This window comes from Daucus carota, chromosome 6, assembly GCF_001625215.2.
Source record: "Daucus carota subsp. sativus chromosome 6, DH1 v3.0, whole genome shotgun sequence".
Taxonomy (NCBI): Eukaryota; Viridiplantae; Streptophyta; class Magnoliopsida; order Apiales; family Apiaceae; genus Daucus; species Daucus carota.
In genome coordinates, this window is record NC_030386.2 from 16629528 (window position 1) to 16644388 (window position 14861).

Genomic DNA, 14861 nt, shown 5'->3' on the forward strand with positions numbered 1-14861 from the left:
TCATGAAGTTCTTATAGTAATATCCACACAATAAAACAATCTTATTGAAATTTATTATGTGAAGGATAATTTGCTCAAAAGTTTTACTTTTATATGTCTTTTTAGAGATCACAATTTATAGTGTTGAAATGAAAAATAAAATTTATCAGGCTATTCAATAAATTTAATCATTATTAATTATTATTTGTGCAGGCTCAACTATACTACATTTCTTATATCAAACCAAAAAGTATCCAGTTGACAACTAACACAATCATGCAATAATCACCTACCCCACCTAAATACGCATCCACAAATTAAATGAATTCCACCCAGAAATTAGCTAACCGTTTGATTATAAAACAATATAAATTTTCCCAATTTAATGACTTGCGTATGGGACAATACATACAGTTAAGCTGCTTATAGGCTAACCATTTCCTACGAGTTCAATCAACTAATATCTCGTTGGTTTCTCCACATGCATTTCTTAAAAGATTTAGAATTGTGTGTATAGAGATATATTGATGGAGGGAGATGAAGAACATGTAGATGTAGTAAATTGGATAGTGTATGGAGTGATCTTGTGGTCGAGTTTATTTATGCTGACAAGAAAGATATTTCATAACCGATCTTTTGATTTTTGCAACCGGATAGTTTCTACACTTCATGCTTGTTTGGCTGTAACTCTTTCAGTTCTGTCTGTTCAAGATTGGAGTTGCCCTGTTTGCCCTTTAGCTTCTCAGCCTACTCCTCTCCAGGTATTTATTTTTATACATATGTATGTATGAATGCTTCTTATTCGGGTACCGAAAACTGATTTTGACCGACATCCTGTTTATGTCCTTATTTATAGATATATAGTTCTCAGAAAACTGATTTTGACTAAGACTCCGTAAATTTCAGAATTGGTCATGTCTTCACATATGTGTGCATCTTTCTTCGAATTGGTATTCTAGAGTTAGTTTTCTTGTAGTTGTAGACTTGTTGGTCTGTTTATCAGCTAGAACAATATGAAATTTTTTTGGGTTAGGTGGTTAAGCTTAGTTTGTGATTAAGAAAGGATTTTTAAAGTGTTTTTATGGAAAATGCAGGCGCAAACACTGGCAATTAGCGTGGCATATCTGATATATGATCTGATATGTTGCCTGTTCGACAATGAAATTAAGCTCGATAACTCCGTCCACCATATAGTCAGCATTGTTGGACTAGGAGGCGGCCTCGCCTACAAAATGGTAACTTATTCTTATTGACCTTCTTGTCGGACCTATTTCCAAATAAAGGGATATACCAGATATGTTTGGTTAGTTTGATGTCGTTACACCTTGCTTGTTACAAATGATTTACGGATTTCTTCTGCAATCAGCTGTAGCTTTACATAATTACTGTTAATAAATGCAAGTGGTTAGATAATGTAAATTTGGGTGTTGATTAGTGTGGATCAGAGATGGTTGCGGCAATAGCATTAACAGAGATGTCAAGTCCATTTCTTCACATGAGAGAGCTTCTCAAGGAGCTGGGTCACAAGGACTCTGACCTTAATTTAGCTGCTGATGTTAGACTTCTCTCAAGCTTTTCCATTTTCTAATTATATACATATTTGAATCGGATTCCTGTTTTCTAATTTAGTAATTATAATAAATGTCAGATATTATTTGCGGTGATCTTCACACTTGCCAGAATGGGTGGGGGACCATACCTCACTTATGTGACTTTGACTGCCGACATTCCCATTCTCTTGAAGGTAACTCCTTGCTTATACTTCTACTTCTATTCTGGTATAATTTAGGATGCTGCTAATACTAGTAATACAATTGTGCAACTATAAAACAATATGTTTGGACAAATCTTTCCGAATTCTGCAATCAAAAATATTTTGTCTGAAATAACAATGCACCGTGTGTTTTTAACCATTTTGAGAAAATGTGTATCTTGCTTGTTATTTCAAACCATGGTTCCGAGCTGTTTTCTCTTCTTAAAAACAATCGGCATCTTGTCTGATGTTCTGGACCATCCTTCTGAGCTGTCTCATTTTAATCAATTTTTTTAATAAATGTGAATCTGATATATAAGACTTTCTTATGTATTTTAAGTTTATTAAACATGTGTTGGTTCTGTTCTGCACAAATTATCTTCCGTACATGAGTCATGATCATCTGATTACAATATGGTTTGTTTACAGGCAATGGCTTTGGGGCTGCAGCTTGTTAGCGCTTTCTGGTTCTACAAAATTGCCAGAATGGTCAAGTACAAACTAACGAAGAGGACATCAAAACGAGTGCCTCTGGAGTAAAATTCTGCTCCATACCATATTCTTTGTCTTAAATGCAATTTATCATATGTTGTGGCATATATCTTTCTATTGCAAATTAAGATACATTTTCTATTATTCAATTGACATTGAAGAAATATATAGCCATTCTTGTGCTTCTATGCTTGTTCTCAAATACTCTTAATTGTTGGTTTTAGCCTAGCAAATATTATGTCCTCTTAGGAGAGAATCTAAGTAGAAGTGGTAGAAACCCGATTTTGCTGGTATTAAAATTTTTGCAAGATTGGAACAGAAATTACTTGTAAATAGAGATGGAATGCTCATAAATTTTCTTTAACTTCAAGAACTTGGTTTGACTAGAGACTGGATAAGTTAACTTGAAAGTAAAGGAGCTTGCCCTTCTTGAAAAGGAAATATATGTATCAATATAAATCAGCACTAATCATTCAGAGAACCTCAGTTACTCGACTCCTCTGCATCAAATGTGATTCTCTCATTTGAAGTCGAGTTGCTTTCTTGTGCTGGGTTGATCGAGTCATCCGCAAACTCTTCCTTGTACATTTCTTCAATCATTGGTTTCCATAGCCGAACCCGGGCATTTATAAACCAATTCGAAACCTTGAAAACAATTTTTAAATTAAAATAAAAATTGTATAGATTCTAAAGTTAGCGATAGAACAAATAGCAGTGAAAATTATTGGGAGAAATTACTTGATTCTTAGACAAGCCTGTTTGTGATGCCAATACAAGCTTTTCGGAGTCATTGGGATATCTTCAAGAAAGTAAAACAAAAAGGTTAAGTCATTTTAGTTGGCCTAATATAGCAATGATCTTGGTAGGATAACTGTAGAAACAACTTACGGATGGAGAAAGTGCTCGAAAAGCCACGAACGGAGGATTGTGACTGAATTTTCAGGCAATCCTCTGATAGGCCTCCAAGTTTGGCGAGTGCTATGAATCATTCCAAGCTGTTGCAGTGATACCCGATTTTCTTGATCACTCAAGCTAAGTTGTGATAGGCCCATGTTGATTTTTGGCATATGTTTTCTTCTTGTAGCACCGATTTGATATATGATGGCATCCTTTAAGCTGCAAAAATGTCTCGACATTGCTTGAAGTGTAAGAGCAGTGTAAGATTTACCTGCTCCTGAACCAGCTATCACTTCAAATGAAGAAACCACCTCTTCCATGTGGTGATAATATTGCTCAAATGTTCTCTCAACCTGAAAAAAACACACAAGAGAGAACACCTATTAAATATAAGAACTTATATGACAAGATTCTTAGAAGTAGGTAAATTTGTTAGTGTTTCAAAACACACCTCCTCCAACAAAGAAATGAGTTTGGATAGTTTAGCTTCAAGTTGTTTATCCAAGGATGAGGCATTGTTAAACAAGTCTGATCTTAGTTCAGACCAAAGTCCCAAAGAGCCTTTTTTGTCGGCAGGGGATAATCTTTTGATATATTCCTCATTGCTGGCTTGGATTGATCTTCCACCAACACTAACAGCTTCTTCAAGAAGGGACTGAGCTGGTTTTAAATATTTTGATTCCCCTACAGCAAGCATGTAAGACTCTGTTGTTCCACCGAAGTTAAAAGATAACTGGTATTGTGATGGTAAGGAGGAGGCCAAAGAACTACCCGAGACTGAATAGTCATTGCTGGCACGATCCACCGCAGGGTTACAGGAGTAAGCAGGACTCATTAGACTTGAAGTCATGGGTCTTTGCCTGTACTGAGTTGGAGGAAGTAGCATCCATGAGCCTAGAGAAAGCGATAATTTCTGCGTATGAGCCCCCGTGTCATTCGGGGTTTGATCAGGAAGATTCGGCAGGTGTCTGCTATGGTTTATGTCAGATTCATGGGCTGGTGGAGGAACTTGAAGAAGGTTTATTGATCTGGACATTCTTTCTCCAAGAGTCTGTATACTAGGCAATGGCCTAACAGGGTGATGATATGCATGGCCTCTTGAATCAGCTCCAAAAGCATCTAAATGTTGGTTTGCAATCTGTGTTTGGTGACTAGAAATGGAGTCTGGATTAAGAAACTGGTGAAGAGTGTTGGAGTTTGGGGGTGGATCTTGGAGACCCATCAGTATAGTACTGGGAGGGAATGTTGTTGATAATTATAGGGTTAGAAAATCATCAACTGGTAGCAAATATGAACAGCAGATGACTTGGTGACTTTTAAAGAGTTGGTCAATCAATAAAATGGAATTTTGTAAAGCAATCAGTGGATAGAAAGAGATTTTCTAGGTCTTAAGCAGATAAAGACAAGTAACTATCAAGACTTTGAGTTCCCATTTTCATGTCAAATAAGAGTCTCCACACAACAAGTGCATCATGCCCCTCTCTCAGACACTAACTAATCTCTCTCTCTCTCTCTCTCTCTCTCTCTCTCTCTCTCTCCCCCTCCCACCCTCTCTCTCTCTCCCTACCTCTCTCTCTCTCTCTCACGAATATCTCTCTCTCATCTCGCTCTCCCATTCACTGTACAAATAACAACCAAGACTGTACATACGCGTACACACACAAGTAGACTGTAGATACATAGCTCAAGGTCGACCTAGCAAGCTACATGTATGAGAAAGCAGGTGAGAGCTGTAAACCTAGAAACATAGAGCCCTTGAAAAACACAAAGGCAAGTGAAAATGACAAAGAGATGGCCCCATCAACGCTGACTACAAAAAAACAACCAAAAGCATTAATCCACCAGCTTTAATGCCTATTCTTGCATGTCTTCGGGACACTAAAAAAGCAGTACCTCTCAGCGGCTCCGCCTCTCTCTTTCTCTCTGTATGCATGTAATAGTACTGTAGAAAGAACCCAAAATTAGATTGTTCAGCTGATCGGGACTCTGTCATCTGTAAAAAGAAAGAAAAATAAAAGTTTGCTGTCTTTGCACACTCTCAGAGCCAGTTTTAAGATTGTCTGCTGCTTGTGAATTTGCATCTATGGTACCTGTGTTGAGTGGGTTCAACCCAAGTCCCACATCGGAATGATAAAGAAGATTTATCTTGAATATAAGTAGCCAAAGAACTCCATTAGTATGAGGCCTTTTGGGAGGAGCCCGAAAGCAAATCCGTGCGGGCTTGGCCACGGCCCAGAGCGGACAATATCATACTAATGCGGAGTTGACGGGTGTTACGGCCCAACAAGTGGTATCAGTGCGGGCTGTAGTTGTGTGATGTGAGGGAGGCTCTCCAGAACTGCGATTGGAGGTCTTGGACGGCTTGTGTCGAAAGTCTTTCCGACAAAGGTGGTCGGACGGCGTGTCCCGCAAGATGAGGAACCGATGAGGAGCGGCGGTATAAGGGTCACAAGATTGGTGGTTCTTGGATTGAGGGGAGATTGTTGAGTGGGTTCAACCCAAGTCCCACATCGGAATGATAAAGAAGATTTATCTTGAATATAAGCAGCCAAAGAACTCCATTAACATTCTACTAGCTTTCTCTAGTATTTGGAGATAATACCATTAGTTTTACCGTAGTTAGAGCATTTGAGTTATCACCTTATTCAATGTATTAACTTGTTAAAAGTTGCATATTATATTATTTCTTTAAATGTTTTTTTAAGAGCTTGTTGGAGATGCTCTTATTCTCGGCAAGAAAAAGGTCGGTCGATTTTGACACCATTCACGATCATTAGACACCACTTGTGACCATTTTTTCAGTCGTTTGACCTTTTTTCTTGTGGCGATTGATCCTCAAATTTGAATGTTCTCAATAGATAGATAAAAAACCGACAAATGTTAGTTCGGAAAAGTGATACGACCCTCTGCATTCACATAAAAATAAACCAGTCAAGTATAGAAAAAATAGTTGATACTCCCTCTGTCCCAGTCAATTGTATACGTTTCTTTTTCACTGCTCGACATGCTTTTTAAGGCTCTTATAAAACATAGTTCCATAACTTATTTTTAAGATTTTCTTTTTTTGTATAAAAATATAAATGTTATACTTTTATACAAAAAAAGAAAATCTTAAAAATAATTTACAGAACTATACTATATTGAAGCATTAAAGTCCGTGCCGCGCCCCCGTCCCCCAATGTATACTATTGACTGGGACGGAGGGAGTAGTATTTTAGAAACATTCTATAGGAGGTCCGGAACCTACTCTAACCTTAATGTTAAGATTGGTGGCTACTGCTTCTAGTATTCTTGACATCGAAAGATAAAATTTGGTGATGTGATGAGGATATATATCTACATGGAGATTGATTTCTGGGTTGGTCTGTTCTGAGTTATTTTTTCATTACTGAAATAATGATTACTCTGCTTTGTAGTTTTATACAAGAATCGCAACCTTGTGATTAAAGTTGCTGCACAAACTGGCCATTGGGAATCTGTACCATATCTATGTCTCTGTCTTCACCCTGTATCCTTTTTATTTATCCCTATTTTTCTCCTCCATGTTTACTTTTCACATTATAAAGAAAACAAGCAACTCAGTCTTTTTTATTTACGAAGTTTTCTCCTCCATGTTTCCGTATAATCTTTATAACAAAAATTTAAACACATTCATATTTAGAGGGGTGTATTAGATTAGGATATTAAAGATTTTTTTGCATTCATGAAATCCGAAGGTATTCGATTGAGATGGTTTGAAATTCATTAAAATCTTGAGGTATTTAATTGGGATTAAAATCTGATGGTATTCAAATGCTGATGGATTTTTTTGGATTTCATAAAATGATGAATTTTGTGGCATTTTTCGGTGTATTTTAATTTTTTGAAATCCCACCAAAATCAATGAGATTTTGAAGCATTGTGCTTAAATTCTATCAACTCTTCCACATTTTATCAAGAATCCGCATAAAATCAAAATCACATACAATACATTAAAATCCATATACTAAATACAATTCATTAAAATCTCAATCGAATACACCCCTCCTAGTCACTATTATCTTATACTATCTTTTTTCTTCATAAAAATTTCTACATAATTTTAATTTCATTCTATCGAAATGAACATGGCCTAAATAGTGAAAATAACTTAATTAAATTGTTTCAAGCGTATGTAGTTGAGCTTAGTCCTTGAAGGAAAGTTTGACATGAAGTTGGCTTATTTATGATTCAAAGCTCTAATTTTGGTCAAGAGCTTAGTGTTCTGAGAACCACTGGTTTCTTCTCGAGCACAAACCACAGGCTGCGAGAAGCAGCATTGAACAGTATAACTGCACAACGCTGTAAATTTGTGCCTCGAATCCGGGAAATGGTGCAAAGAATCTGTAATAATTGTTAATCATTTTTTTCTTTTTACGAGTAAAACCGATGCACCAGAAGATACATCTGCTGTGGTTTATAATAGAGGTGATACATCGCTATCACATTTCTTGAATATTTGTACTCTTTAACGTGTCCAAGAAAAATGGATACCACAACTTCAGATCGAATATAGCTATTACTCATTCCCGTCCCCTTTTTCTTGTTATCCAAATAGATTCACCTTTTATGCAATTATTTAAAATATATGTTACTAAAATCTTGATTTTCTATAAGATTAGCATATTAAATCTATAATTTATCATATTACGTTAATGTGAACAAATTTTTGGAACAAAAAATAAAGAACTAGAAAACCAAGGAGTATCAAATAACAAATAACCTAAATTTCATGTTTTTGCCCTGCATTTCACAATCTGTATCCGTCTCATGACTCTGCGATTGAAATTTTTTAAACTTAAATGGAAAAATCCAATAATTTAAGAACACGTGAATAAAAATAAGTAAAATCACTAATTTATCCAGCTCAGTTGCAGCATAATAACATTTTCTGTCCCATTCCATGATACAACAAGCATAGAAGGCTATATGGGACATACGTTTCCCCCTTCCCTTCTGACCCTTCACTCATCAAATGTAACAAAGGAATATGAATGTCAATTTTAGCCTTGAAAGCCCGGGATTAGCCTTCAAAATTTGTATATGGGCATTGGCAAATTATTCCCACTTTATAAAACACTTACTTCAAAATATCAAGGGCAGGACTACAACGTTTCTTGAATCCATAAGAAAAAAAGTTAATTGCACTTGACAAAAAAGAGAGTTGAGATTGCAATACATTACAACATGGATAGATACATAGATATCATGTGAAGTCATTTCATAATACATATTAAGCGGCTCCGAGAGGGCCACAAAAAGCCATTAAGACAGCCTATTAGCTTACAGGAAAATTAAGTTTTTGCCTGGCATATAAACTGTCTCGCACTTCAATTTGGGGATCCATTTTCTTTTTATAACTTGCATAAAATGAGTAGTTAGAGAACAGTCGAACATTTACATTCACACTTTATCATCATGGAACCACCACCTTGTCTCTTTTGGAGATCTGCCATTCCTACAATTCTTCACGTAACGATCATTGTCAGCTGGCCGTTGCTGCAAAATTCCAGGAGAATAAAATTAGGATACAATCACGCTTTTTTAAGTGCAGATTTATATTTAGCAAACAGAAGTAGTTCCGATTTGATTCTTGAGCAACTTCAAAACAAACCTTCTCCGTGGAGCTTGACAACATGGAGAGAATGCTGAGGCAGACAGAACTTACGGTCATCGCTGGAGACCATGAATCATACAATATATCTGTATGGTAAACAATGCATCAAGCAAAGTGTAAGTATTTCTATTAGTACAGTTCAAGAATTCAACTAAGAAATTATTTTAGACCAGGAAAGAACCAAGACACTCGTGACAAGAGAATTCTCCCTTGCTCGAGCAACATGAATATAAAATCAGAGAAAGCAACACAATTTCACCTTAAACGGGTGCATTGTAGTGTTTCTAGATTTAATCTAAATTTCTTTATCAAAGTATGCATTTTTACTCTGTATTTCCCAACATATATAAGTGAGTCAAATATGAATATTCATGGTCGTGCCTTTAGTGTAACATGTGTTATGAGCGCAGTTGGTATTCCATAACATCTAATATTCTGATATTCCTACAGCAGTGCTCTAGTATAATTTTTTGTACACAAGTCTGCGGAGTTACGAGTGTTTCTGAATATTCTTCGTCTGTTTATATTGACCCTTCTCCTTACATCACTTGCAGCCTTTCTCAGTGTATTATTCCCAATTAGGTTTAAGAAGAACCTTTCTCAGTGCCTCAATAGTTTGAATTTCTGCACTGGACAGTTCAACCCCGGCAGGGAAGGAAACAAACATAATTCTACATTATCATATTTCTTTTTGCAGAATATTCCCAACTAGAATCTAATGATTGATTACAAAACATATCTAAATTTGAATAATAGTAGTAGTAGTAGTAAAAATAATAATAATAATAATGATGATGATGATGATAATAATAATAATAATAATAATAATAATAATAATAATAATAATAATAATAATATATGATTTAATTATTTAATGCTCCTCATCATTCTCCTCAATAAAAAATTCGGCTGCGAGTTTAATGATAAAGAATAGTCAATATTTGGAGTTCCATACAACTCCAAATATTGTTACTAGCGAGAACTTTTGGAAATGATTTCGATGTACAAGTTGATGACGAAGAAGTTGTTGCCCCAAAAATTGATGTTCGGATCCTTCAAGTATTCCATTCTTCAAATACTTGATGAGGTACAAGATGTTAATGATTGTAAGTTTCTTTGAGATATCAAAGAATGTTTACCCATCAATACCATAACTGCTGGCACAGAAAAGACTTGATGATGACAATACTAGAAATTAGGAAGGCAGTCATATACATCATTTCGTATATACTCAAATATATATATGTATGTATATGTATGTATGTATGTATGTGTGTGTGTGTACACACACACATACATACATACCCCTCCAAGATGATGGTCAAAGATACTCCCTCCGTCCCATTTAAGGTTATCACAACCACACATTCATACAATACACTTATTTTAACACCCACTATCTCATTTTTGTGGCTACCATTATGTCAAGTTTTAATTTCTTAAACACCGTGCTAGTCAAACAAGGTCACACAATTTGGGACGGAGGGAGTATCTATTTAGCATTTTGCATATTTTAATTCGTTTTAAAATTATGTTTTTCTTATGAAATATATACAAGTGAAAAAGCATGGTAAACAGAGTACAGTAGAAATAGTCTCACATTGAGAATTCCAGTATGGATTACCCCTTATTCCCCTTTCCGGTGTTATTATTTGGAAAAAAAAGGTTACAGTATGTGGTGTGTCCTTACAATATTAAATCAAGATATGTAGATATTATCAGCAAATATGCCTAAACACGCTACACTATAAGATTGTTCGGAGATGCCTGATGACATCTACAGCTTTTTGTAGAGAGCAAAGAGGCTAATACTTGACCTTGAACCTTGGTACCAAGAATTTTGCCACCCAGACATATTTTCTTGCACTCAATTTAATATGTTACAACATAGCAAGCCACTAGAGCAAGTTCAATCATAGCTATAATTTGGTTGTATACTATAATATAGAACTAAGTTTGCAAAATCACCACTCCGTCCTATAAATGCATAAATGGATAGTTGGTCCTTATTTAGGACTGAAGATAACTATAGCCATCCTTGCCACATCATCTAACCAACTAAACTATGGAGGGATAATGAATTTTAATCATTATCAAACAATGTTAAAATACACTTTGAAGTTTGAACGTAGTTGGTCCTATTTAGAACTATGCATTGGAGAACTAGTTGAATTTTAAGACCTAAAATACTTTTTAGCCTCAAATTATAGCAATGACTATAGCCATTTTAGTTTTAGCATTGGATTTAATCTTCTGTATGCACCAGTACAAGTTAACAACTATAGTGGGTATGTCACCTCAAGACATATTCAACAACTGAAATAACTTCCTGGGAATAATTTTAACAGACACCAAGACAAGCATCCTAGTTTACCAAGGCACATTTTATCAAAAATTACTAAGTTGGGTACTTATGAAGGATTCCACTGTAGATATTGATGTACTTGTGCTAACGATGCTACTTTTGGCGAGTCAAATTGAAGAAGAAGAATCCTCTGTATATTGCTAAAATAGGTACCATGTGTACATACAATTATAGGTGGATATATTGGAACACGAATCGTGAACCTAACACGACAGGTCAAGGCCAAACTTGGCCCTTAGCACCAAGATCTAATAAAATTTTATATCCAAAATTAACTCACGAGAAAATGAAATTGAGCTAGCTACACACTCAATCGACCAATATTTATTGCATACAAAGACTGATTAAAATATGACATTTACAATACATAGTAGAGAAACAAACCTAAACAGATATGACCATTGCTATATATGTGAGGATGAAGTGGAGCCGGAGGAATAAAAACAACCTGTCCATCAAAACAGAAATTAAAAGCAAACAAAACCAATTAGATATTCCTTTAGTACACTAAAAAATTGAAGATTGACAAGGCTAAATAAGCATGTGAAATAAAATGTAATGCTGTCTTTAAATATAATTCAACTACACTAAATAGTAAAAAACTGATTATGTAATCAATTTTATAGCTCCCAACCACATTTCCTCCATTCTTCTATTGGTTGCTCCAGAATAAGTTAAAGCCACAAAATTTTGTTTGATGTGTATGTACTCCGTCAATAATAATATATTTTATAAGTGAACGTTTTAATAAGAATACTGATATCGATAGTTCAAACTAAAACTGTACATTTTGATTTACACATTCACAGATACAAGTGTATCTGAAAACCAAAACTTCACTTGTATTAGAAGATAGAGAGACAGCAATTTTACTTGAATGAATAAGTTAGTAAATTTATCCATCCAGGTACTTAAAAGAGGTTGGTCTTTTGACTAGGATAGCATGTCATGCTGACTATACTAATGCAGTTGTGCGCCGTCCTAATCCAGATACTATAACTTTTGACTTCGACTAGTAGTAAAAAGGGCAAAAGGAATAATAATCCTAACTAATAACAAATCTTAGAAGAGCAAGTAGAATATGAGTGCTTGCTTTTTTTTTATACCCTTCCTAATATTATTAATAACTTAAAAAATTCTCAATGACACACCATCATACCACTGACTTCGGCCAAGGGGCACCCCTGCCTTTCTGCTTCTTGCCTTCTTACATGTAGTATTCACACATACGGCATTGTATTTATAATACCCTTCCTTTATTTAATTGTCAATGAGACGTTAAATGCCTGTTGGTATTGAAAAGCAACATAGTGAAACTTTACATGAAAAAGCAAAACTGAATTTTAGCTTTTGTGGAAGCAAATACAAGTTTCAGTACGAAACCTCACCAAAAAAATCAATTTTTTATATTATACCTAAGATAATGAATCAATCAAAAACATTACCAAATACTGTATTCTGACTTTTGCAACAACACTTTCTGACAACACGGCAGTTTGGCGATTTTGAACAGTATTCCGATAGAAAGAGTCTAATATGTTAAAGAAGGTAATTGTACCACTGGCAAAAGCCAATAGTTTGATGACAATATTCGAAAATATACTAAGAATTAAGTAAAGGCATTTATTTTTTTAAGTGTGATTTGAGTACCTCATATATTATATGAAGGCATACATTTTAGCAATGAAAAGGGAACCACATTAGTTTAAAAAGGGCATGGAGATCTTTTAAGGATATTTAGATATTTTAATAATGTTAGAATAATGGAAGGGTACCATAAATACAAAACAGCGAGTAAGAAGCAAAAAAGTAGTGGTTATTAGTGCTAAGGTACAATTGAGAATATCGCTAGAAACTATTTCATAACAAGTGTGGTGCTCTAGAAAAGCTGCTTTACAGTGGCAGAGGGGCTCCTATGCTAGGAGGATGTCTAGAGTTTAATTCTTGTCTCCCCCTCCCCCGTAGTTAACCAGAGAAATTATAAATCTTATTATAAACAAAAAAAAAAACTTTAAAACAAAGGATTTGCAGATATCCTAGTGGCCAGGTTCCTCCCCCTCCCCGTCTTGATCAACAGGCCATGACTTTAAATCCTCACTCCCTAATCCTAATCCGCATATTAATAATTGTTACAGTGAATCAAAAATACACCCCCGACAAATATAGAATTAAACACACGTAAATGCAATTAGAAAAACTCAAGGGCGAACCTGCGGAGCTTCCATAGGGTAATGTTCAGGAAAATCGACTTGAAGCTGGTACGTCTCATTCGAATACAAAGTCCCCGGGGCACCAATCACTTCAATCACCCATCTTCATTTCACAACACAATTACAATCTTTTATTATGAAACCACCAAAATGATCAACAGAATTAACAATAAACAAAAACAAAAAAAAAACCTCTGGAGATTATCAGTAACTTTGGGTTTAAATCCCGAGGGCGGATTAACTTGCCATTCAAGAAGCTCCTTCTGTAACCTATTGGCCGCGATCTTGCTCAATGCCTGCTCATTTTATCAAAAAACACAGGATTTATGACGTAATTTGGTGGAATATGCATATAATTTGATGAGGAAAAAAGGGGAAATTGAACCTTGCGAGATGAAGCAGAAGCGCTGGTCATTGATTGTTGACGAATAGATACAGAGATAGATATACAGAGGGAGGTTTGTGTGTGTGTCCGTATGAAATCGTTGTTATAAGAGAAGGTGGGTATAATTAATGGAAATAGAATAGGCAGCTTTATTCTTTGCCTTTGTGTTATGCGAATAAGATACTTTGGTTCGGGAATCGTGTGTTGTTGTTGCCTGTTTCTCCATTTATCCCCTAGTATTATTTTAAGCGACACTTTTTCAAGAGGGTGGTGTTAGACACTTGGTTTTGGTTTAATTCAGTTAATATTAAAATTGAAATTGAAAGGTGCAAGGAAACCGTTTCTTCGCGGTGGTTGCGTACATTTTACTCTCCTCAGACCATGCTCTACTCCTCTAATCGGGATATACTGAGTAGGTTTGGTTTCATGTTCAGACCGGACAGTTAAAAATATTATTTTTAACTTTTTTTCTGAATAAAAATATATAATCAAAATTTTAATTCACAAAAAAAATCAATCAAAAATAATATATTTAACTACCAGGTCAAAGTACTTAAAAGTATGTGTCAAAAGTCAAAACGTCAAATAATAAATAATAAAAACAGGAGTATTTGAGATCGTTTTTTGAATTCAGTGATTTAACTGACTATTTGTTTTGATTAATCGTGTAATGTTAATTTTATATAAATATAATAAATAATATATTTAATCAATTAAATCTTATTATATTATTTTAATATATTCGATTAGTTGTTCCGGTTAATCACGTACAGTGTCTTGGTTAAAACTACTAAACTAACGCCCATTTGTGCTTGGGACATCATTTTTTTTTCTTTCATTTTTATTTTTGACTTTTTTTTTTGACAAATATGGCTTATAGCCTTACAAATGAGTATCTGTTCTACGAAACTCTCGGGGTGAGCCAGGGTCGAACCCAGAACCTGCGACGATAGAGGATAAGCTCTTAACCACTGAGCTATCCAACCGTGCTCTTTTATTTTTGACTTAACACAAAGGAATTCGATTAGTCGTGATCCCAATTCCCCAATTATATTTGAATAAAATGATTAATGCATTCTAACAAATGCAATTATACCTTCTTACAAATATGAATATTTTTATTTTTTTAATTAATCTCAAAACAA

The 14861-nt window shown here is 34.9% G+C and overlaps 3 protein-coding genes across 3 annotated transcripts; 1 reads left to right on the forward strand and 2 right to left on the reverse strand.

Annotated features, from left to right (window-relative positions):
- Positions 1 to 355: 355 nt before the first annotated feature.
- LOC108224900 (uncharacterized) lies at positions 356 to 6710 on the forward strand. Its single transcript, XM_017399661.2, has 6 exons — positions 356 to 740; positions 1074 to 1214; positions 1415 to 1534; positions 1628 to 1723; positions 2162 to 2268; positions 6538 to 6710. Exons 1-6 carry the CDS (start codon positions 507 to 509, stop codon positions 6566 to 6568), a joined length of 729 nt encoding a protein of 242 aa, XP_017255150.1. The 5' UTR covers positions 356 to 506; the 3' UTR covers positions 6569 to 6710.
- Positions 2481 to 4903, reverse strand: LOC108224899 (BEL1-like homeodomain protein 11). The gene is made up of 4 exons (XM_017399660.2): positions 3573 to 4903; positions 3113 to 3474; positions 2963 to 3023; positions 2481 to 2869 (listed from the first exon to the last, which is right to left on the reverse strand). The coding sequence occupies exons 1-4, from the start codon at positions 4341 to 4343 to the stop codon at positions 2708 to 2710; spliced, it is 1356 nt and encodes a 451-aa protein (XP_017255149.1). The 5' UTR covers positions 4344 to 4903; the 3' UTR covers positions 2481 to 2707.
- A 1555-nt stretch (positions 6711 to 8265) lies between the features above and the next one.
- On the reverse strand, positions 8266 to 13927 carry LOC108224932 (probable ubiquitin-conjugating enzyme E2 16). The gene is made up of 6 exons (XM_017399697.2): positions 13717 to 13927; positions 13524 to 13627; positions 13332 to 13434; positions 11506 to 11569; positions 8754 to 8842; positions 8266 to 8638 (listed from the first exon to the last, which is right to left on the reverse strand). The coding sequence occupies exons 1-6, from the start codon at positions 13744 to 13746 to the stop codon at positions 8543 to 8545; spliced, it is 486 nt and encodes a 161-aa protein (XP_017255186.1). The 5' UTR covers positions 13747 to 13927; the 3' UTR covers positions 8266 to 8542.
- Positions 13928 to 14861: the final 934 nt, after the last annotated feature.